General features: G+C 40.9%; 2 protein-coding genes across 3 annotated transcripts in view; one reads left to right on the top strand and one right to left on the bottom strand.

The window, feature by feature from the left end:
• Positions 1–3990: 3990 nt before the first annotated feature.
• On the bottom strand, positions 3991–4781 carry FGFBP3 (fibroblast growth factor binding protein 3). The gene has a single exon (XM_036829518.1). The coding sequence runs from the start codon at positions 4762–4764 to the stop codon at positions 3991–3993; it is 774 nt and encodes a 257-aa protein (XP_036685413.1). The 5' UTR covers positions 4765–4781.
• Positions 4782–12776: 7995 nt separating this feature from the next.
• The window catches only part of BTAF1 (B-TFIID TATA-box binding protein associated factor 1), an 87332-nt gene continuing 76702 nt past the window's right edge, over positions 12777–23406 (top strand). For both annotated transcript variants that reach the window (XM_036828506.1, XM_036828507.1), the window contains exon 1: positions 12777–13079. In XM_036828506.1, the coding sequence (XP_036684401.1) occupies positions 13066–13079 (14 nt within the window). In that variant the 5' untranslated portion in view covers positions 12777–13065. The remainder of the gene's footprint in view (positions 13080–23406) is intronic.

The following is a 23406-nucleotide window of genomic DNA, read 5'->3' as shown; positions in this document are numbered from 1 at the left end:
TGAAACTTCATGACTATTAAAAGAGAAGGCCTCCTCTACTATTTTGAACAGATTTACCATTAAACAGTAGCCAAATTTTGAGGCTGCAGTCGAAGGGGCTCAGTCGAGGCCCCTTCTGGCCCATCCCCTCTTACATCCTACCACCTGGTCCCATGAGGCTAATTATCCCTCCTGCAAATAACTTCAGCTCTCCAGCCTTCAATCTGCCCCCAGCCTTCCTAAGGCAGCCCACCTGCGTTTAGGCATACGTGCTGTCCTCTTACACTGAGGTCCTCCTTCATTCTCGGTGACTCACTCAAAGTTTTTATAACAGTGTAGGTGCCAGCCATTCACAGTTACTCAAAGTGATTTCACCCTCCAGATTTTCCTGAGGGTTTATGTTGTGGATTTTAACAGGGCTTTGCAGGAACATCCAAACCCATCTGAGAAGCTGGTTGCATACCCACATGGTGGAGACTACTGGTGTGAGCTAAGGAATGAAAGATGGGACTGTCCTAACCAACTTCTTTCCTCTGGGCACACTGCCGGCAGTAAGTTTTCAAAATACTCCAATCCTCTGTGTGTGTGTGTGTGTGTGTGTGTGTGTGTGTGTGTATGGAGTGTGTGTGTGTGTTCTGTTGTGTAGTGTGTTCTTTTGCTTTGCTTTTTAAAAATTTAATCGAGAGCCCTCCCAAGCCTTAAGTAATAATAGGAAGGGAAAAAAGAGAGACGGTAAAGAGCTGCCTCTAAATGCTGGCAAACATTTCATCCTGTGGCACTCCCAAGGAATACTAACACATGATTAAACATAAACTGTGACATCTCACCCTCCTGGGGATCCCACACTGGCCATCTTCCCTTCACCTCTCTCCCCACATCTTAAAATCAATGCATAAGGGCTCTCTCCCTGTCTCGATTTGGAGAAGAATCGTTCTCATTGTGATCGTTATGCATGGAAACAAAAGAACATACGGATCAAAGGTTTAGGGTCCTCAGCCCCACCACGATCACATGACCACCCAGCTCAGAGGCAGCAACAGTCAACTGAAGTGCTGGTTGGAAGCTTCTGGCCTTCTATGGAGAGTCCCTGTGGTTACCTAGAAACAGTCCACTCACATCATTTACATTGTTTTGCACTGTGCTGCCAGCAGTCCTTTGGGAGATTCTATATTTAACCATTTCAAATTGTACCCTTAACCTTAATGAAAGCATCCTTTATTTCTCTCTCTCTGAAACATACAACCCTGCACCCCTCCAGTCCCCAAATTCGTTTCGGTTTTCCTTTAGAATTTTAGAATCAGTTTGCCCAATTCTCACACCAAAAAATCCTTTTGGTAGTCTGTTGTTATCATGTTTAAATGTATAGATTATTTACAGATTGACATTTTTATTTTTATTTATTTATTTTTAGATTGACATTTTTAAATGTTAAGGCCTCTTTAATCATAATCATAATCCACATATGTTTTCATTTACTCAAGTCTTTCTGTTCTGCCCTCAGAAGTATTTCTATGTTCTTCACATAGCTCTTGTATATTTTTTATTGAATTTATTCTTAGGTATTTTACCTTGGATTGCTATTATTAATGGCACCTTACATTATCTTTTTCTAACTGCTGTTGTCTGTATATAATGACCACCTCATAATTTTAATATGGCTGAAGAAGCTGTCTTGCTTTACAAAAGGGAAAGGAGGGCTTTGGTCTGCTTTTATGCCTGCTTTTAAAAATTGAAATGGGGAAGAGTTTGAATGTGGTGAGCCAGAGGTCACAGGAGGGACAAACTTGGGGTAAGTTCATCAAAGCTCTGCAGCTGTAAGCATCGGGCAGGAAGTAAGGAGAGATGCTCTTTGAAGTTGTAAGAAAGCCATGGAGCTGGGAGGGCAGCTGTGGTCCCCAGGCCTCCAAGACCAGAAACATTCTCATCTCCTTTCAAGTCATTGTCATTGAAGGACATTACACATACCCTCTTGCTTACGCGTCAGGGATGCGAGCACTGTATTTTGTTCTCCTCATCAGATAATTCTCCCTTCTACAACCACAAATTTCTTGCTTATTTCTTTTTCAACCACACATTTCTTGCTTATTTCTTTTTCAACCACACATTTCTTGCTTATTTCTTTTTATGTGGCTCCCAGCTGAGATGGATAGTTTCTGATCACCATTTTGTGTAAGTGCCCTGTAAGACTGAACCCCTTTTGGGAATTCCCTGGCAGTCCACTGCAGGGGGGGCCAAGTTCGATCCCTGGTCGGGAAATTAAGATCCCTCAAACCTTGCATTCCTATCTTTAGGGGGTGGTCTCAAGCTACTCTGAGCTTCCTTTCCTTGGCCAAGATGAATTTTATCTAATGGTCAATGTTACTCAGAAGGTGATTCATAAACGTGGCATGAAACTATGGTCAATCTGAATGTTTTGCCAATTGTGTGAAGAATGTACAGAATAGGTAAAAGATAGTTTACATTTTCTAGGGGCTGGTCAAGGAGGAAAAAGGTCAGGAGATGTTCAGTATCTGTAAGATTGTTGCATTTACCATTATTTTAAAGGAGAGGAGGTGAGAAAAACAGAAGGTCAGCCAAAAACCCTTATATCTGGTGGTGGCTTAAATGTCTCATGGGTTCAGCCCTGTAATATAAATGAATAAAGTCAATTTATAAGACGTGCAGCAGCAGTGGGAAAACTCCAGAAAATATATCTAATCTAAAGAGGTCAGCCAATATTCAGCATCAGCCAGTTGTTGCAATGTGGAAAGATGTGTCCAATGTCATTAGATCTAATTTTACAAGAGAATACAGAAATCTGGCTTTTTATATGAAATGATCTAATTTTTAAATGCTAGCAACAAATCCCAATTGGGAGGGAGGGAGGAAGAGTGGAAAAATGAGAGAACTGCATGCAGGCCAAACAGAGCAATGATAGGACCCAGGGTTTGTCAGTTTGTGATTTTTCCCTTATGCAGACTTGTTCTTGTCTTTCCCCAACAATTCAAGATGTTTTTAGGAACTTCAAGGTATACTCAGAACTAGATCAAATGCAGTCAAAATTTCCATTGTCCTGCCAGTTCTTTAAATCTAGCCATACAGTTTTTATTGAACACCTGACACATGCAAAGTCTATCATTTCATCTTATTTAAAATGAAATATGTTAACAATTAGTTATGCGAAATAGAGAGATGACTTCCATAATGGTCCAAATGACTCTGAGATATGTACTTACATTTTAGCTTTTTTAAAAAAATACGATCAAATACAAAGAGAATTGTTTTTTAAAACCTACTGGAGCACTCAACTTCTATAATTCACTTCTGAATTTGGAAGGTTAATAGGAAAGTTTCAGAACACTAGGCATCACTCTGTTTAAAAGCAGAACTTCTAAAAGAATTCAAAGGCAATCATCCTGAAAACCTTTTCACTGGAGTCAATTTTGAGCTCTGAATGGCTTCGATCCCTATAGGGATCATCTATGACAGGAGACAGCACCCAAGTTCATGCTAATTCCTAAAGAGAAAAGAAGTTGGTAATCTTGTCAGCTGAGTAGGTGAGATGACACTGAAAATTCAACCTGGCTCAGGTTATCAGTTGCTCATGAGTGTATTTTAATAGGAATGTGTTAAACAGTGTACATTGTATCCTGCTTCCCACACGAGAGTCACATCCTCTCAGTCACTTTTTCCCACTTATTTTTTTCAGCCTCTCTCTGTACCCGTCTCTCTCCCCAGTCTACAGTTTTTGCACATTTAGGGTATGCCCACTTCTGTTTCCACTAGTTCTTCTGCTCTTAATCAGGGTCGACTCTTAATAATTTTTAACTTCTCTGTTGTCTCAGAGACTCTCCATAGCCTTTATACTCTCATCCCAAGCCCCACCTCCACCCCCCAGACCCATTCTAGAACCTGGACTCTTCCCCACTCTCTATCCAGTATCTCGTGGCCTAGGATGCCCTTAGCTTCCCCTCTCGGGCTGCGCACAGATCCCCTCCCTCCCTCTCCCCTTCCCTCCCCAGGCCCGCACCCTCAGCCATTCCAGAAATTGACAAAGAAGTTGCAGAGGGAATGCCACTTCTCAGCACAGTAGGTCTCCGTGAGCTTCGCGTTCTCGTCCAGCTCGTCGGGATCGGGCCGGGTCCCCAGAGGTCGCCCCTCATCTAGGTCCCAGGCAGCCTTTCTCTTGCCTCCTTTGGTCTTCTTCTCAGAGGGCTTCCCTTCGGGCGGTGCGTTCGGGGGAGGCGGGGCCCCTGCGGCGGGGCCGCGCGCGGTGTCTCGGGGCTTCCCCCGGCTCCTGGCCCGGAGCTTGGGATCCCGGGGAAAGCCCGCCCCAGTAGGGCTGACGAATGGGGATGCATGGGGCACCAGGCGCAGCTCCGCGCCCTGGCCCTTCTTGCCCGCGCACAGGCGGGCCTTGAGCGGCGCGGGGTCGTGGCAGGGCCGCCGCTTCCTGCGCAGCCCACCTAGCACCTGCTTCCAGAAGTGCGAGCGGCGGGCGGCATAGACCGGGCAGCGCCCCGGCTCCCCGCGGTAGGCACACTGGTGGCGCGCCCCGTCCGGGCCCTGGCAACGCAGCGCCAGCTCGCTGCCCGCCGCGGGCCCTGGGGCGGGCGGCAGGAGCTGCCAGCTGCACGCGTGCCGCTCGGGGCTGACGAAGCGACCGGAGGAGCCGCCCGCGGGGCCCGGGGCCGACTCGACCGCGCTGCCGGCCGCCCCCTGGGTTCTCCCGGCGCCCTCGAGGAGGCAGCCACCCAGCAGCAGCAGCAGCAACGAGAGAGACGCTCGCAGCCTCAGAGGACTCATGGCTCGTGGTGTCTGCACTCAGGTCGGCTTTCCAGGGACCCCTGAGCGCTTCAGTGGTAGCAGGGCCAGGAGAGCAGCATCCCTTGGACCTGGGGACAGAGGCAGAGACGGCTACTGGCTGAGTCGGGCGCAGCTCTTGGCCCAAGCACAGGCACCTGCCAATCCCCCTCCCCAGACTTTGTGGGCGTCGGTTTTCAGTGGGCAGCAGCAGCTTGCGAGTGGCCCCTCTGGAAAGGTTTCCTGGGAAAAAGCCAATTACTGTCTAATCTTTTTGAAACTATTTGCGCATTGAGGTTTTTCCCCCCATTGCAAATATGATAGCAAAGCGATGCCTGATAATTACCACCTCCACCCCTTCCTCCACCCCCTCCCTTCTCCACCCTCCAGTAAATTATCTACAAAGTCATTTCAGATTATTCTTTGGAAAAACGCACTTTTACTGCACTTTGAACTTACCGAGTTCTGGGCGAGGTGGCGGAGCCTTGTTAAGGTAGAGGAAATGACTGCTAGAAGGATTAGTCTGTTTTAGCCGGCTCCCAGTGAATGAACGTGTAATCAATGGAACAGAACGGGCCTCCCCGACTATGCCCCTCCCAGACTTCTCTCTCTCTTCCTGGGAGACTTCCCACCACCGCGCCACACACACACACACACACACACACACACACACAGATGTATGATAGAAGTTGCAATGTAACATGAATATAAATCTTTTTTGCTTCCAGTGTTTAAAATAATCACGCGAATTTTAACAAATCATTCTTTTCTTTCCTTTTACGTATTTTTTACTTGAATTTTATTTTAATTGAATTATAGTTGATTTACAATATTGTGTTAGTTTCAGGTGTACAGCAAAGTAACTCAGTTATACATATATATATCTATATCTATATTCCTTTTTTAAAAATTCTTTTCCATTATAGTTTATTACAAGATACTGAATATAGTTCCCTGTGCTCCACAGTAAATCTTTGTGTATCTATTTTATTTATGGTAGTGTGCATCTGTTAATCCCATACTCCTAATTTATCCGTCCCCCCCAAAACACTTGTTTTCAATGCTCTTTTAAAAATAGGCATTCATAACTATATTTGCAGTAATAGAAAAAAAAGCTTGAATAGTGCTTCCTTCACCTACTTTTTATTGAGATATAGTTCATATACCATACAGTTCACCCATTTAAAGTGTAAAATTCAATGGTTTTTAATATATTCACCCATACGTGCAACTATCACCACAGTTAATCTTAGAACACTTTCATCACCACGAAAAGCAACTCTGTACCCTTTAGCTACTACACCCCCTCTCCTTTTACATATTTAATCATGTGAAGATAAAAGTTAAACAGAAAGATCTAAGTTTTAAGAGTTAAATAAGATGAAATGAAACAAAACAACTGTCAGTATCCTTAACTGGACACTATTTACACTCTATTTTTTATATCATTCTGAGTTCTATATTTTCACCCACCATTTCTGATAGTTTTTCTCATCCTAATAATCTTAATCCTAATAACTGTTACTACTAATAAAAATGTAATATCCTCATTTATTGATGCATTATAATGTCCAACATTTCATCCAGCGGTGAGCATTTGGTCTTTTGATTGTTTTTAGGTTTTATAACTCAATTACAAACTTCTTACAAAAATTAGAAGTTTAAAAAATTATTTTGATTATAGTATAATATTACCAATTCAAATGGTTAATCTTTAAGAATTAATGTGTCCTTGAATCTTAAGAATTTTACATGTAAACAAAGCAATTTTTCTTTTACACTTTAGGATAGTCCATTATCTTTTAAAAACTGTTCTCAGTAATAAATGTGATCTTTTTTATTTCAAGAGTTTATACCTCTGACTATAATTGTTTAATACAAGTAAGTATTTTCCTAAAATACTCCCTCAGGACATCAAGAAGTCTCATTATATTTCCTAATGTCTTGGGGGCAGTATTTTCTATTACTGAACTCCCATTGGTATTGTATTTCAACAGTTACAATTTGATTACTACTATAAAAACCAAAATGTTTTAGAATTAGAATGTACTTAAATATGTTTTAGCCCAGAGTAAATATACGGTAGTGTATATCGACCTAAGAAAGGATGTTTCTACCACTCTGGTGAAATCAGAGGGATTAAAGGACTTACCCAATGTCACACATCATTTAGTGGTAAAGCCACCTGACTTTTAATGATCAATGATCTTTACATTTCAGATTTGTATTTCCCTATCACTTACAAAGTTAGTTATGTCTTAATTACACCAGCTCAATCTATACTGAAAAACAATTAGTACCAATGAAGTTAATAAATATTAACATAAATTTCATGAACAGAGTAGCTTACTAATACATTTCACAGATGGAAACCTTCTCTTTCCCAGAAAACCGTATTTGTATGAGCAAAGCACTATATACAGACTTTTATCTGATGCTCTGGAATTACTTATAGTTATCGGCTACTGAACCAAACTGCAATAGTTTTTCAGCTAAAGAGTGACATCTTGTGACATTTTTTACTAATTACAATGAAAAAGTTTGTTACCAGAAAGTCATAATTATTAAAGGAGACATTCGAGACCATGTTTTCTGTCAGAAACATTGCCCCCAGAACAAAAATAAGGGCACACAGATGTGCTATGCCATGTCAGAAAGGGGTAACGTCTTACTAGAAGTTACTTTTTATAAATTGTGGTTAAATACACATAACATAAATTGTACCATTTTTTTTTTGTTTTTTTTGTTTTTTAAATTAACTTTTATTGGAGTATAGTTGATTTACAATGTTGTGTTAGTTTCTGCTGTACAGCAAAGTGAATCAGCTATACGTATACACATATCCCCTCTTTTTTGGATTTCCTTCCCATTTAGGTCAACACAGAGCACTGAGTAGAGTTCCCTGGGCTATACAGTAAGTTCTCATTAGTTATCTATTTTATACATAGTATCAGTAGTGTATAGATTTCAGTCCCAATCTCCCAATTCATCCCACCCCCAAATTTACCATTTTAACCATTTTAGGTGTACAATTCAGTGACATTAAGTACATTCACACTGTTGTGCAACCATCACCACCATCCAGCTCCAGAACTTTTTTCTTCTTCCAAAACTGAAACTCTGTACCCATTAAACAATAACTCCTCATTCCTCCCTTCCTCCACCCCCTGGCAACCACCATTCTACTTTTTGTCTCCATGAATGGACTACTCTGGATACCTCATATAAGTGGAATCATACAGTATTTGTCCTTTTGTGACTAGCTTATTTCACTTAGTATAATTTCGTCAAGTCTCATCTATGTTGTAGCATGTGTCAAATTTTCCTTCCTTTTTTTTTTTTAAATTTTTATTTATTTATTTATGGCTGTGTTGGGTCTTCGTTTCTGTGCGAGGGCTTTCTCTAGTTGCGGCAAGCGGGGGCCACTCTTCATCTTGGTGCGCGGGCCTCTCACTGTCGCAGCCTCTCCTGTTGCGAAGCACAGGCTCCAGACGCGCAGGCTCAGTAATTGTGGCTCACGGGCCTAGTTGCTCCGTGGCATGTGGGATCTTCCCAGACCAGGGCTCGAACCTGTGTCCCCTGCATTGGCAGGCAGATTCTCAACCACTGCGCCACCAGGGAAGCCCCTCCTTCCTTTCTAAGGCTGAATAATTATCCATTGTATGTATAGTGCACATTTTGTTTATGCATTCTTCGGTTGATGAACACTTGGGTTGCTTCCACCTTTTGACTATTTTGAATAATGCTGCTATGAATATGTGTGTATAAATATTTGAGTTTCTGCTTTCAGGTTTTTTTTTAATAATTTATTTTTATTATTTATTTATTTATTTTTGGCTGTGTTGGGTCTTTGTTGCTGTGCGCAGGCTTTCTCTAGTTGCAGCCAGCGGGGGCTACTCTTTGTTGCAGTGCGCAGGCTTCTCATTGCGGTGGCTTCTCTTGTTGCGGAGCGTGGGCTCTAGGCACGCGGGCTTCAGTAGTTATGGCACGTGGGCTCAGTAGTTGTGGCTCGTGGGCTCTAGAGTGCAGGCTCAGTAGTTGTGGCGCACAGGCTGTTGCTCCGCGGCTGCTTTCAGTTCTTTTGGGCACATACCCAAAAGTGGAATTGCTGGATCATATGCTAATTTTATTTTTAACTTTTTGAGGAACCTCCATGCTGTTTCCCATAGTGGCTGCATCATTTTACATTCCAACCAACAGTGCACAAAGGTCCCAATTTCTCCAGATCCTTGCCAATACTTGTTATTTACTTTTTTTAAAATATAAATTTATTTATTTATTTTTGGCTGCGTTGGGTCTTCGTTGCTGTGCGTGGGCTTTCTCTAGTTGTGTCGAGCGGGGGCTACTCATCGTTGTGGTGTACAGGCTTCTCATTGAGGTGGCTTCTCTCCTTGCAGAGCATGAGCTCTAGGTGCGTGGGCTTCAGTAGTTGTGGCTCGTGGGCTCTAGGGCACAGGCTCAGTAGTTGTGGCGCATGGGCTTAGTTGCTCCACGGCATGTGGGATCTTCCCGGACCAGGGCTCGAACCCGTGTCCCCTGCATTGGCAGGCGGATTCTTAACCACTGTGCCACCAGGGAAGCCCCTGTTATTTACTTTTTTTGTTTGCTCCCTTGCGTGTGTGTGGTGTGTGTGTGTGTGTGTGTGTGTGTGTGTGTGTGTGTGTGTGTGTGTGTGTGTTTTATAATAGCCACCCTACTGGGTAAAGTTTTTCTTTTTTTTTTGTCTGTGTTGGGTCTTCGTTGCTATGTGCAGGCTTTCTCTAGTTGCGGCGAGCAGGGGCTACTCTTCGTTGCAGTGCGCGGACTTCTCATTGTCGTGGCTTCTCTTGTTGCAGAGCATGGGCTCTAGGCGCGCAGGCTTCAGTAGCTGTGGCACACGGGCTCAGTAGTTGTGGCTCGTGGGCTCTACAGCGCAGGTTCAGTAGTTGTGGTGCACGGGCTTAGTTGCTCCGCTGCATGTGGGATCTTCCCGGACCAGGGCTCGAACCCATGTCTCCTGCATTGGCAGGCGGATTCTTAACCACTGTGCCACGAGGGAAGTCCTGCCATTGATTTTTGAAGCCACCTTTCTGGTGATAAAAAAAAAAAATAATAGCTAAAATTTATTTAGCACTTAGTATTTCTTAAGTGTATCATGTATCAACTCATTTGCTCCTTACAACAACTTTACAAAGTACAGGTTCACGATCCATTATTTGCAATTCTGGAATTGAAAAAGGTCTGAATATGATACTTTAAAAAAATTCATCTGGCAGCAAAACCTGACCTAAACTGCCATGCATCTATTTAGAGTTTCTTATTTAGTCCTCTTAGTATGGCTATTCATATGTTTTGCTGCAGAACTATAAATGTACTTGACTATGGAGTGCTGCCCTAGAAGCTGCTAGGGTGTGACATAATAGGCACTGGATTGCCTTTCAAAATCTAAAAAATTCTAAATTCAGAAAACCATCTCTAGCCAGGGTCTCAGATAAGGGTTGTGTACCAGTACTAATGTTATCCCCATTTCACAGCTGAGGAAATTGAGACATAGAAGGTAAGTCATTTGCTTAAGGTTGCATAGTTAACAAAAAGAACACTCAATGTAGTTAACAATGTTTTTGAGTGCTTAAAGTTTCAGTCACTGGGTTAAATGCTTTATATTCATTATATCATTTAATCCTTACCACAACCCTATAAGGTGCTATTATTGTCCCCGTTTCCCAGAAGCAACTGAAGCTTAGAAAGGTTAGACAACTCCCTGGACACACAACTGTTAAGTGTGGTGAGGAAGGATTTAAAAACAAGTCAGTCTGACTTCAGTATATTTGATTATTGCACTATGCCTTACCAATCTGTAACACCAGCCTTTTCCTCTCTTCTATATGTTCTTTAGAACTATATATCTAATTACCTCTTGGATATTAAAGAGTAAGATTTTTTTAAATGTATATCAGATCATTTTACCCACATGCTTAAAACCCTCCTATGACTTTCTATTGCTAGACTAAAATCTAAATACCTTACAATGGCCCCTTTCTACCTCTCCCATCTTGTCTCCCAAGATAGCCAGCTTCTCTTAGGTTTTTACACTAGTTGTATCCTCTATCTGGAAGGCTCCCCAGGTTTTCACATAGCTGGCCCCCTCTTGTCCTTCAGGCCTCAGATTAAGCTCCTCCTTTGTTTCCCCCTAATAACCCAGTCTGGGGTCTCTAATCACCCTCTCTATCCCATCATTCTGCTTTCCATAGCATACAAACATGATATTTTCTTGTTTATCTGTTCACTCTCTTTCCTCCCATTAGAATGTAAGTTCAACTAGAGTGGGCACCTTATCTGTTTTTGGCTTCTTTAGAAGCCCTAACCTCTAGTGTAGAGTTTAGCATGTGGTAGGTACTTAATTTTGGCTGAATAAATGAATGTAGTGTACAATCAGTAAATGTACCTGCTTGTTAGTTTCAGTGGTGTTAGATGAACTGAGAAGGCAGGTGGGAGGAGGCTGTGAAATATGAAGACATGTGAACATCAGCTTAATCAGATATTGTCTAATAGTATAAAACAGTGCCGAGCAGAGTGTCTGGCATAGAGCAGGGGCCAAATTAATATTTGTTTAAGAATGAACAGTAAATATTATTAGTAGCTTGGATCTTGGGCCAATTACTTAACCTTCCCGAGCTTAGTTTTCTCACCTATAAATGAAGATTAAAACTTACTTCACAGGGTTGGCCTACAAATTATATGAGATAATGCATGCCAAATGCCTAGCACATAGGTTCTTAAGTTAGTTTCTTTCCCTTCATGCTTTATAAACTCTTGTAAGCTTTTCTAGATACGTGACCTCATTTTATTTCTATAGTACTTCTCATTAGCCTCATTTTATAGATGAAAAAGACTCAGGGGCTGAGGCAAAGCCTCTTCAGATAATGAGAAGCCAATGGATAAGTTTTATAAGCAGAGGAGTGACACGGTGAAAGCAGTGTTTCATGAAGATTAATCTGTTGGAGGCCTTTAAGATGGGCTCAGGGGCTTCCCTGGTGGCGCAGTGGTTAAGAATCCACCTGCCAATGAAGGGGACACGGGTTCGAGCCCTGGTCTGGGAAGATCCCACATGCCGCGGAGCAACTGGGCCCGTGAGCCACAACTACTGAGCCTGCGCGTCTGGAGCCTGTGCTCCGCAACAAGAGAGGCCACGACAGTGAGAGGCCTGCCGCCATGAGGAGTGGCCCCCGCTCAGCGCAACTGGAGAAAGCCCTCGCACAGAAACGAAGACCCAACACAGCCAGAAAATAAATTAATTAATTAATTAAAAAAAAAAAAAGATGGGCTCAGTTGAAGCTGGAGAAATATTACTTTGACTACTGTCATTAAAATCAAGTTTAAGGTGATAAGGGCCTGCACTAGGTGACAGAAGAATGTTTAAAAGCCTAATAAATTAAGCGACTGAACAGTCACATAAGCAAATAAATAAATACATAAATAAATGGCTGAGAGTTTTCAAATAAGGTTGAGAAAATGATGGCACCAACAACACAAGCAATTAAGAAATCAAACATGGCAAAATGGTTGACAGAATACCTTCCCTCCCATACCTAGGCAGAACATATGGCAGATAGATGGCAAACATTCGAGCCGTGTCTTCAGTGCCGTTGCAGATCTTTCTGGATTTCACCCCTCCCACTGGCATCGCCACCTGGACTAGAGCATGCTATGGTCCTGTGGATTCTGCTTTCTCTAGAAGCAGTCTGGTGAGATGGGGATCGGGGCAGTGAGGAATTATAAGCAAAGGTTTTAACTCCCAGAACCTTGGCTAGATCGCTTCTTTTCCTTCCCTAGAAGATAAGTGGACTCATTTCTCCTCTCTCGCCTCTTATGAAGACTACCGACCCCCTCTAGATGAGCATAGACAACTTTTTTTTTTGCGGCGCGCGCCACCAGGCCGTATGGGTTCATACTCCTACTCAGCGGCGGAGCGGAGCCCCTGACTGTGAGCGGGCGTCACTTCCGGCGCGCTGACGCTCAGTCCGGCGTGCCGACGCCTGCGTCAGCAAAGAGCGGGGTTGGGGGCACCCGGTTTGAAGTCGTGCGGGTCGGAGGACTGCTGCCTCCGCCGCCGTCTCAGACCCCTGCTCCCGGGCCGCGGCAGGGACGAGCTCGGGTAGGCGGCGGGGCAGATGCCCGAGGGCCCGCGCCGGGACATCCCGCGCTGCACCGGCCGCTCCTATCTGCTCCGTGGCCTGGGCCTGCGCCGCTCCGCTCCCTGGAAACTAGCGCCTCGGCAGCGCGGCGCGTCGCTCGCGGGGAGCTCCGAACCGCCGGCGCCCGGCCATGGCGGTCTCCAGGTGGGTCTAGCTTCTCCCGAGCGGACGGGAAGGCGGCCCGGGCGAGGCACGGTCTCCTCTCTGAGCCCCCACTCCTAGGAAGGAACGGTTCCCATTGTCACGGGGCTCGGGCGCCTTCCTCCCCAGACTCCGCGATTCGCCCCTCGGTCTGCGGGGGTTTGGGCTCGGGTTACCCCTCGTAAATCGGTTCAAAAATGTCTTTTTTCTTGTTGAATAGATCCTTTGGCGCGTTAGGGCTAGTTTTTCTCTTTCCTCACCATGTTTCTGTTCTCTGGTTTCTCTTCCCCCTTTCAGTTTTAGGAGAGTCTCTTCTTTTTCTGAGCATTTTAAGGCCGATCCCTAACCTCCATTTCACGGGAAAACTTGGTAGCAACTGTCGAAGTCGGGGAGATTTTGAGTTAATATTATCTACATGACCTTCTAATTATGTTAAAATTTTGTGTTTACGGCTTTAGGGATATGTTCCGTATGAGGACTTTTTCCTTACATTACAGTATAATTCTTCCTTTTGTTTGACAGTACACATTCAGTCGTCAGTGTAATCTTTAGCAAATTACTGTATCAGCATCATCTTCCTTAACTAAGGCGTGGAAGATGTATCGCGAATCTTAAACGATTTTAAAGCGATGCCCATCGATAAGAAACTGTAGAAAGACCAGCAAGACATTTATTTGTATAGCTTTAGAAGGAAAGTTCTCCTTTCCTCCAATATGAGAGAGTGGGGGGAGTATATTTTGTCAGAGACTTGAAGTTAGTGGACCTATGTGTGTGTAAGTAGGGGATATTCCCTCTGATAGCAGTCAGGATTCGCCAAGTTTACTGTTAGTTTTCATGAGAAATGGGTCCTTCTACCACGTAGACTGAAAGGGGAAGACATAAAAACATAGTTTTTGCTCATTTTTCATAGTTAATTGAACACATTCCTGTTTTGCAAGTGAAATGATAACCCATCCCTCACAGACTTCCTAGATAACTGATTAAAGAGTATGTGGGAGAAACCCATGGGAGCTGGGTGAAAGGGGTCCTAAGATACCTGTAGTGGGGCATCTAATTTTTATTTCATAGATTAGTTGAATCCGTTCAATGGGAGGAAATTCTTATTTTGTGATATGTAAAATTGCCTTGAGAGTATACAAGTAGTATTTTCAATTTTTTCAAATACAGAAAGGTGTATCATCTAATTTGTTACCCCCATATGAATATATAAATACATACATTATAAATACATTGATATATAAACTTAATATGGTATTCTGTTTATAAGGTGGTACAACGTTTAAGGGAATGAGTAGCTCTTGAAATTTCGTTCCTGAGTAGACGGTGTATGTTCACAGTATTGGTTATAGTTTTATAGAGACAAAATGAAAGATTAAAGAGCGCCTAATCTGCTTGGCCAATGTTAATCTATTTACAGAAGTTTAGAGCACCTAAACTTCTGCATGAATGAGTGAGTTTTGAAAGCAAATGCTTTTTGTTCTTGACATTGGATTTCAAAGGGTGGTGCTCTTTTTCTATAGATCTTTTTTATTTAGCTTGCCAAAATTCTATCAAATTCTACTGTAAAAAGAAAGCCTGTCATGGTTTTATGAAAGAGCTAGTCCTGTGCTTATTTTGGTAATATAATAGGTTCACAGAAAACACTTTTGAGACACTTTCTGGTTTGGGGATACTGTCAGTCCTTGACTTTTTCATCTGAGGATTCACTTTGGATAGCAAACTTTAATTTCAGGCTGGCCTTCTCCATGCACTGAGCACATATCTTTATTAACTAAATTTCCTTTTTCCTTTTGGTGTGGAATACAGACTCATTTTAATACTTTATTGTAGAAAAAGTGGAAGATGGTTCAAGAGATAAAAATCATATTTGCTAGAACCAAATCTAAAATATTTTTTGCACTGTTTATATCAATGTGTGTAACTGAAAAGAAACTGTAATGTTTTTAGAACCTTGTAAGTATTTCCAATAGAAGGGAAATATTAAGTTCAGATTGCAAGATCCAGAAATCTAGGAATAATATTTGACTTTGCTCTCCCTTCCTTTCCCCGAGTCTAGCTAGTCCCCACATCCAATCTTGTCAGTTCAACCTTTCTAATCTTTCTCTGGCCAATCTTTTTCTTTCCATACGAATTACCACAGTCCTCCTCCATACCACCATCATCTCTAATCCGAGATACCTGTAACAGCAGCCACTCTGCTCTTCCTGCCTCCGATGGCATCTCTTTCTAATTTATTCTTCATTTCAGTTATATTATTGTTTGCTAATATGCTAATTTTAATATGGCCTTTTTTCTGCTTAAAACCCTTTAGTTTTCTGTTGCCTTAAGATAAAGGCCACATTCCGTAACAAACACATCTTACCAGGTCATTTGTGATCTGGTTCCTGCTTTACCTTTTTAAGCTTCATCTTGTCTCAGGTTCTCTGCATCTCTCTCTCTCTTCTCCACTCCCCTTCATTCTGAATCTTTGTTCTCACCTCCAAGTCTTTATCTCTGGAACATTTTTCCTACCTCCCCCACTTCCCCCCAAGTCTGGCTAATTCCAACCTTAGTTTTTAGGTCTAAACCCTAAGCCTATACATATGTCACTTTGTTTGGGAAACCTTCTCTGGTTTTCCTTCATCTGAGCTCTTTGCACCAACGTGTACTCCTATCAGTCATATTTATCATACTTTGTAAGTGATTGTTTAATTGTTCTCTCCCCTGCTTGAGCATCAGCTCTGTGAGAGAAGGGAATGTCTTTGATCTTAATATCCCCAGGAGAGTGCCTCGTTCCTGGTAGGTGCTCAATACGTTTTAAAAAAAACGAGTAAGTGAGTGCTTTTGTTTCTTGTTTTAATTCCTCTCATGATTTTTCTGTAATTTATATATAGTAGAGTATTTCTGGTGTTTTTCAATAAGTGCTTCTGAGTTTTACAGTTTTCCCTGAGGAGAAAAACTTTATAGCTTTGACTATTAGCCAGAATTATAATTTTAAAAATATAATAAACATTGTCAGAACTAGTTTTATAAGTTTATAACCTAGTACAATTCTGTGATAGCATGGTCTTTTATAATGCAAATTGGATATAATGTAACCCTGCATTTTGTGTAATCAAAATTTTTAGACCCCACTTAGTTTTATGAAGGCCTAGTTTTTTTGTTTTTTTGTTTTTAAATATTTATTTGGTTGCACCAGGTCTTATTTATTTATTTATTTTTATATTTATTTATGGCGGTGTTGGGTCTTCGTTTCTGTGCGAGGGCTTTCTCTAGTTGCGGCAAGTGGGGGCCACTCTTCATCGCGGTGTGCGGGCCTCTCACTATCGCGGCCTCTCTTGTTGCGGAGCACAGGCTCCAGACGCGCAGGCTCAGTAGCTGTGGCTCACGGGCCCAGTTGCTCCGCGGTCTGTGGGATCTTCCCAGACCAGGGCTCGAACCCGTGTCCCCTGCATTAGCAGGCAGATTCTCAACCACTGCGCCACCAGGGAAGCCCGAAGGCCTAGTTTTAATGTACTTTGAATTATAAGAATGTAGCAAATCGTGAAATGTATGGTCAACTCTTGATCCATGGATGAGTTAAATCTTACCACAAACAAACACTCCCCCCCGAAAAAAAACTTTGTGACTCTCTAAAATTGCAAATACAATTATAACATTTGAAGTTCTCTATAAAATGCAGTGAAATACTACTAAAAAATGTATGACTCCTTTAGACCCTAAATAAAAGAGAGCATACACATGTAGGAGAACAATGTTGCCCTTAAGATGTGAATGCTGGAAGGTCAGCCAAGCTCACTCACTAGCTACTTGACTTGCTCCCATAAAATCACCCTCAGCAAAAAAACAAATTAGTATATATTACAGGCTTTCAGTGTTGTTTGCAAACAGTTTGAATTATAATTGTTAAATCTTTGAATATTGTTTTGTAGAGGCTCACAAGAGCCTCTCTCCCTGTATTATCTGTCATCTAGTTGGAGTTGAGTCACCAACAGTAAAGGCAACCTTAGAGGGGCTGTTAAAGCTTATGCTCATTACAGAAGGTGTAGGTGAATGTGTGGTGATGTTGGGTTCCATGGCTTAATACAGATTTTTTAAAAAGATTGTTTTTGATACCTTTGCCTGTTTATGCCACAATTGATTGACTGTTGTTATGCATTGATTAGCTATTATGAACTTAGTTTTTCCTTGATCATATAGAGAAAATGTAAAAATATAATTTAGAGAATTTTTCCTGAGTGATCTCTGCTATAAAGTTCATGTCTAAAATGTCGAGATGGTAATTATGACTTGACTGTTTTAGAAGTCATGCCTTAAGTCTGTGACACATATTCTTTGCATTTAAAAATGATGCAGTGTTCAGAAAAGATTCAGGGAAAAAAAGGGAACATACCCTCTTATGGAAGAAACAAATTGCTACATGTGAGCAGAACTTTGCTCAGTTTTGATAATTCTCTCTCTGCATTGCTGATACTTCAGAGAAACATTGTCTCAGTGGCCTATTCTGCCAAGTAAAAGGAGGTTTCATGATGCTGGGGCAAATTCCAGTGGGTCCTTGCTCTTGACAGGGAAAATGCTAAAATAATCTTACCTATAGGACAGCACAGGTTGCTTATGTTTGCTAGGCCTATTCCTCCATTATTGCTAATTTCTATCCATTATAAGATTGACAGAAGACACTGTTGTAAATTGTAATATATCAAATATTTTGTTATTTTAAAAATGTAGGGACAAAAAGCTAGGAAAGGTGGAAGAGGCATTATGTAAGTGTATCCATTTTAATCCCTGTGGTAAATTCCTCCCTTTTAGTTTATTTCTCAAAGTACTATACACATAACAAAATTCACCGTTTTAAAGTGTATAATTTCAAATGAAGTTTTAAAACCACAGATATTTTTCCTGCAAAACCTAGATTTTGTCTTTAAGATAAAGTCATGCAAGAGGCGGAGATTAGAAAAAAAAATGGCCTGAAGGAAATAACGCAACTTGGTTGTCCTTTTTCAGCATTCATTTAACAAGTATTTACAGAGTGCTTTTTATGTTCTAGGTGCTGGAGATACAGCAAAGAACAAAAATGGAGTTCCCATTCTCATGGAGTTTGTGTTCTAGAGTGGGAGTGGGGGGAATGTAAATTATCTAGCATGCACCTGCCCTTGCACCTGGCTTTGGTGTGGTTTCACATCTTCATATTTGTTCTTAGTGTCCTATGTGGTATTTCAGATTAATCTACTTTCTTGTTTAAAAAACATAACATAGTTTCAAATAACCCACAGTAGGAACTAGAAGGCATACATTTTAAAACATCAGTCTAGACAATTTCTTGGAAGTTGTTTCTTTTGACCATAACTTCCTTGCTTAATGATATTATGTAGGACTAAGCACAGTGTTCATATCAGCTATTTATTTTCTTATTCCGTAAGTAACACAGAAAAGTAAAACTTCAAATAGTAAATGTAAAAAATGTATGACAAAATGGGCAAACTTCACTGACCAATCCCTTTTAGTTAAGATTACAAAGCCATCCGTGTGAGGTATTCTGCCAGTAGACCTTCCATAAATTTTCAGAGTGTTTAAATTTATTCTGAGAATATTGAGATTGGAAGTAGATTGAGGAAGTTATATCTTATACTTTTTTTCATCGTCAAATGGCTTAGGAGTAGAAATGCAATATATATATATGTTTATTAATGATGAAGTAGTAATCTAGGACACGTTTTATAGTTCAAAATGCATACGATTTCTTTTTATATTTTTACTTTATGAATTATCATAATGCAAACAGCTGAAGTTAGATCGCAGTTGCCAGCATAGCCTCTACAAACTCCCACGTACTTTCCTTTTTTCTAGGCAGTCTTTTTTTTTTAACCACATTTTTTAAAAAATTGAAGTATAATTAATTTTCAACGTATTGGTTTCAGGGGTACAACATTGTGATTCAGTATTTTATAGATTATACATCATTTAAAGTTATTATGTGCTGTACAATGTATCCTTGTTGCTTATTTATTTTGTACATAGTAGTTTGTGTCTCTTAATCCCACACACGTCTTCCCATTCCCTCTTCCCTCTAGGCAGCCTTTAGAGCAGTTTTCTGAAATCACACGTTTGTAAAATAAACATGAGTCATATCTTTTATAGTTATTTCTGTGAATTAAAATCCAAATTGAAAATGGGCCAGATTATCATCATCAGTAGATTCATAACCAGTGGATACTGTCAAATATAATTGCCTTATGTTTTATTAAAATTATTCGTCTACAGTCTTTGGTACCTTCGATTCAGCTTGACATCTGTTACCTCTTTCTCCTCCATCTGTCTATCCTTCGGCAAATGAAGAATGTCATTTTTTTCTATTATCTGTTATGCAACATAAGGTTTAGCCAAAAGAAGTATCATGGTAAGTACTGTGTTCCCTCAGTCAGCCCTTCTTTTAACTTCCTTTTTCTTTTGATCACCTAGCCTTCAGACCTCTCCCTCATCAAGGGCCCTGTCTGCCCTCCAGCATAATACTGACTCTGTCTCATGCCCTTTCCCTGTCCCCTACCAGTTCATTATACCAGCCTTTTCCATTGTGGCCTGGCGCTGGTGCTTACCCTGCTTGCCTCATAGCTGGCTATCTTGGAGTAATAGGTCAGATTGTCCTCTTGTGAGATCCTGGTCTGCACATCCCTTTGTTCTTCCTTTTGTGTGGCATCTAATCTGTTGTCCTGGAGAGAGGAATGGAGAACTCCAAAAGGGGCTTTGAGTCAAGAGGACTAAAGAAGCATTCTTGGGTCCCCATTCCTCTATTCAGGGAGGCAAATTTGGCTATCAAAAGGTGGGAGATGTGAGAATAAACAGGCCTGGAATTGGATGAGAGGGTGAGCTGATCTGCTACCCTCAGGGCAGTTGGCTGGTGAGGGAGCAGAGCTGACATGACATGGCATTGGGATAAAAGACGTTGAAGAAAGGAGAGGCAGGAGGAACTGTGTGGTTGTGAGGCAGAGCCAGCATTAGGTTAGAGAGGAGTCGAAGGTCTTTGAGCAGGATATGGTTCTAATGAAGCTGGGTAGCAGAGGACTAAAGGAAAGTTTAGGAAGGGTAGAAATTATTGAAGGAATACAGTGCCTACTGCGCGGTCTTTTTCGGCTTGCTCTTTGGAGCAAGTGTAACTGCTGTGATGTTCAGATTGCTAAAGTACTGCTGTGTTCGTCTTTTCACTTACTGAAACATTGCCTTAGCATCACTTCTGTTATTTTTATAACTTGTTTTTATGTAATATAGCTATGACAGATTAAGGATATTTCTTGAAGGAAGCAAAAAAATTTGTAATATAGCACCCTCTTTCTTTGCTTAAAAATGGTGCTTAAACCTGTCCCCAAGAAACTTGAACTTTTCTTTATCTATAATTTTAATTACAGTAAATACCAAGTATTCAACAAATATTTGACTACTGTGCGAAGACACTGCAAAGACACTGTGCAAAGTGTTGTGGGGGACAAAAAGAATCATTGAAGAAGCTGAAGCCTAACGAGCATAAGATAACATGTGACAAATTAATGTAAAGACACAAGAATTCATAATAATGCCAAAAAATGCCAAAATGGTTATTTAAGATGAGAATCCTGTGGATTTTAGAAAAGGATGAAATAGTGTAGTAGTCTGAGATGGTTTCAAGAAGGTAAAGGACTTGAACTGAATCTTGATGGGTGGGAGCTAGCTGAAGAATTGGACCAAGAAAGACATTCCAAGTAGAGGAAACAGGGTAGACAAAATTGTGGAAACCAGAATGGATCCTGTTTGGGAGATACTTTTTTGTTTTTGATTACTATCTGGTAGGTAAGGGTGAGCCATTGAAAGTTTTAGCGTAAGGTAATAATTTGATCAAAGAGTGCTTTAGGAAGTAAATTTAGCAACGAGATCATATTAGTATGGAGTTACGCTCGTCAGGCAGTTGAAAGTGTGGCACTGGAGCTCCCAGACGGGCTAGGTTTGGGGATTCTTTTTACTGTGTTATAGTTTAACCAAATTACAGTTTCCTACAGGAGAAATGGGTGAGAGATGGGCAGCCAAGGATTGAATCTAGGAGAATGTTCATATTAAGAGTGTTAAGAGTAGGGAAACCACAGAAAGAATTAAGAGTTCAGAAAAGAACAGGGTAGCAGAATGTTGTGAACACTTAGGAAGGAAAATATTTTAAGAATGGGATACTTGCTGAAATCACATGTCATAGAAGATTCATGAAAATTGGATTTACAAAAAAAAACACAAACCATTAGATTTAGAGCTTAGAAGTTCATTGGTGACCTTCAGGTGTGCTATTTTAGTAGTAAAGAAGGATAGAAACTTGATTTATAGGGATTAAATTGTGTATGGTGAGGAGATAAAAGAAGTGATTTTAAGCACTTGTTCAAGATGCTTGGCAGCAAAAAGAAAGTGTTCTAGAAGATGGAAGTCAAGCAGTTTATCTTCTCATTAAAGATGGACCTCTGGATGTTTGAAGATAGAAGGGAATAGATTACTAAGGCAGTGATTTAAGATATTGGAGAAAGGATAATTGAATGAGGGTAGAAGGAGATGGTAACAAAAAAAAATAGTGGGACTTTATGTAAGTCTTGAAGAAGAGTGAGGATTGTCTTTTCATCTGAAATTGAAAGAGGATAAGTGTAAAGACCTTTAGAGGTAATGAGTAGAGAACGAGATAGTTCTTGTTCCATAATCTAGAGATCTACTCAGTCCATTCCTTTTTAAGGAATAGGGAATGGCAACTGGGACTTGAGGAAAGTGGAAATGATTGGGGAAAACTGTCCATTTTATTTTAACTTTTTTACACATGCATTTATAAACAGGTTAGTATTGTCACTTCTTAGAGTGTTCATTTTGCAGCCAGCTTTGCTTTTAGTCACAAAAGCAGAAACTCCATCATCAAAAAAGGAATTATGGGGACTTCCCTGGTGGTCCAGTGGTTAAGAATCCGTCTGCCAATGCAGGGGACACGGGTTCGATCCCTGGTCCGGAAGATCCCACATGCTGCAGGACAACTAAGCCCGTGTGCTGCAACTACTGAGCCCGCGCGCCACGACTACTGAAGCCTGTGTGCTTAGAGCCCTTGCTCTGCAACAAGAGAAGCCACTGCAATGAGGTGCCCGCGCACCACAATGAAGAGTAGCCCCTGCTCGCCGCAACTAGAGAAAGCCCGTGTGAAGCAGCGAAGACCCAGCATAGCCAAAAAAAAAAAAAGGGAATTATGAGGTAGTTGAAGTCCTTCCAGAGGTGCAGTCTAGGGAACTTTGCATGAAATAAGTCAAAGATATGACAAACACTATGGTATATAAGGGAAAAAAACCCTATTAAAACAAATGCAATGATGTGAAGCTATAAAATATGGCTAAATCTAGTTTAACCCTACAAAATAAGAGGTTAAGCAAAGTTAAGTGAGCTTCTCTAAGTCGTCTAACAAGTGACAAAAGTAGTGCTTTGTCTCCTAACTTCCAGTCTAGTTTGTTTTACCATTTTACCACTGTTTTCCTGTAAGAAAGTCCTGGATTTATGTGAACTGTACACATACAAGAGAGCCCGATATTGTTATAAAGAATGCATGCATCATATGCAAATATAAGTCCACTGTTACATAAATTTGACCTAAGACATAATTTTTATAATAAAACTTATTTAATTTTGGATAATTTTGCCTGCCATAGAATATAGATTTAAAATGAATATTTGCCTTGATAGAAAGTTGTTTATAGATTATTTAAAATTTCTTTTCGCAGATTTCATTGAGCAGAGGCATTCAAAATCAGAGTCATGGCAATAGGCATTTATTTGTTGTGAAGGTTCAGAGAGAGTTTCAGTAACTTTAACATCACAATCAGTTGTAAAGATGAAAATACGTCAAAGAGCATTCTTAGGGTTATGTATGGGATGTATAAGGGAAGTCATTTTATGGGGAAGGGATTTGGGGTCTGACTTAGTGTTAGAACTTTAAGAAAACCAGCTGTCAGAAAATTTTTTTTTCTCCCTTTTGTCCCATTATCTGTGACTCACTGTTCACCAAATCCTGTAGCAAGGCCTGAAGAGTGAATGGGTAAAGACAAGTATTTAGATAGCCTTGAATGGATAAGGAGAAGTATTGTGTCAAAAGGTGGGGTGTGTCTATGCACAGTGTATAAAATAAATTGATCTTTGCATGTTTTTTAAGAAATAATTTCTATAAAATCACTCTGTGTGCCATTCAGTATATTGGAAGCAAAAACTGTGTTGTATTACTCTTTTTTTCCCCTTTATTTCGCTGGCTTTAATTACCTCAAATATTTTTCTTGAACTATGTCCTTTTTACACATACACTTAACTATAAAATTTGAACCTCGCC

The sequence above is a fragment of the Balaenoptera musculus genome, chromosome 16 (assembly GCF_009873245.2).
Source record: "Balaenoptera musculus isolate JJ_BM4_2016_0621 chromosome 16, mBalMus1.pri.v3, whole genome shotgun sequence".
NCBI classification, from domain to species: domain Eukaryota; kingdom Metazoa; phylum Chordata; class Mammalia; order Artiodactyla; family Balaenopteridae; genus Balaenoptera; species Balaenoptera musculus.
This window is presented reverse-complemented; position numbering and strand designations above follow the sequence as displayed.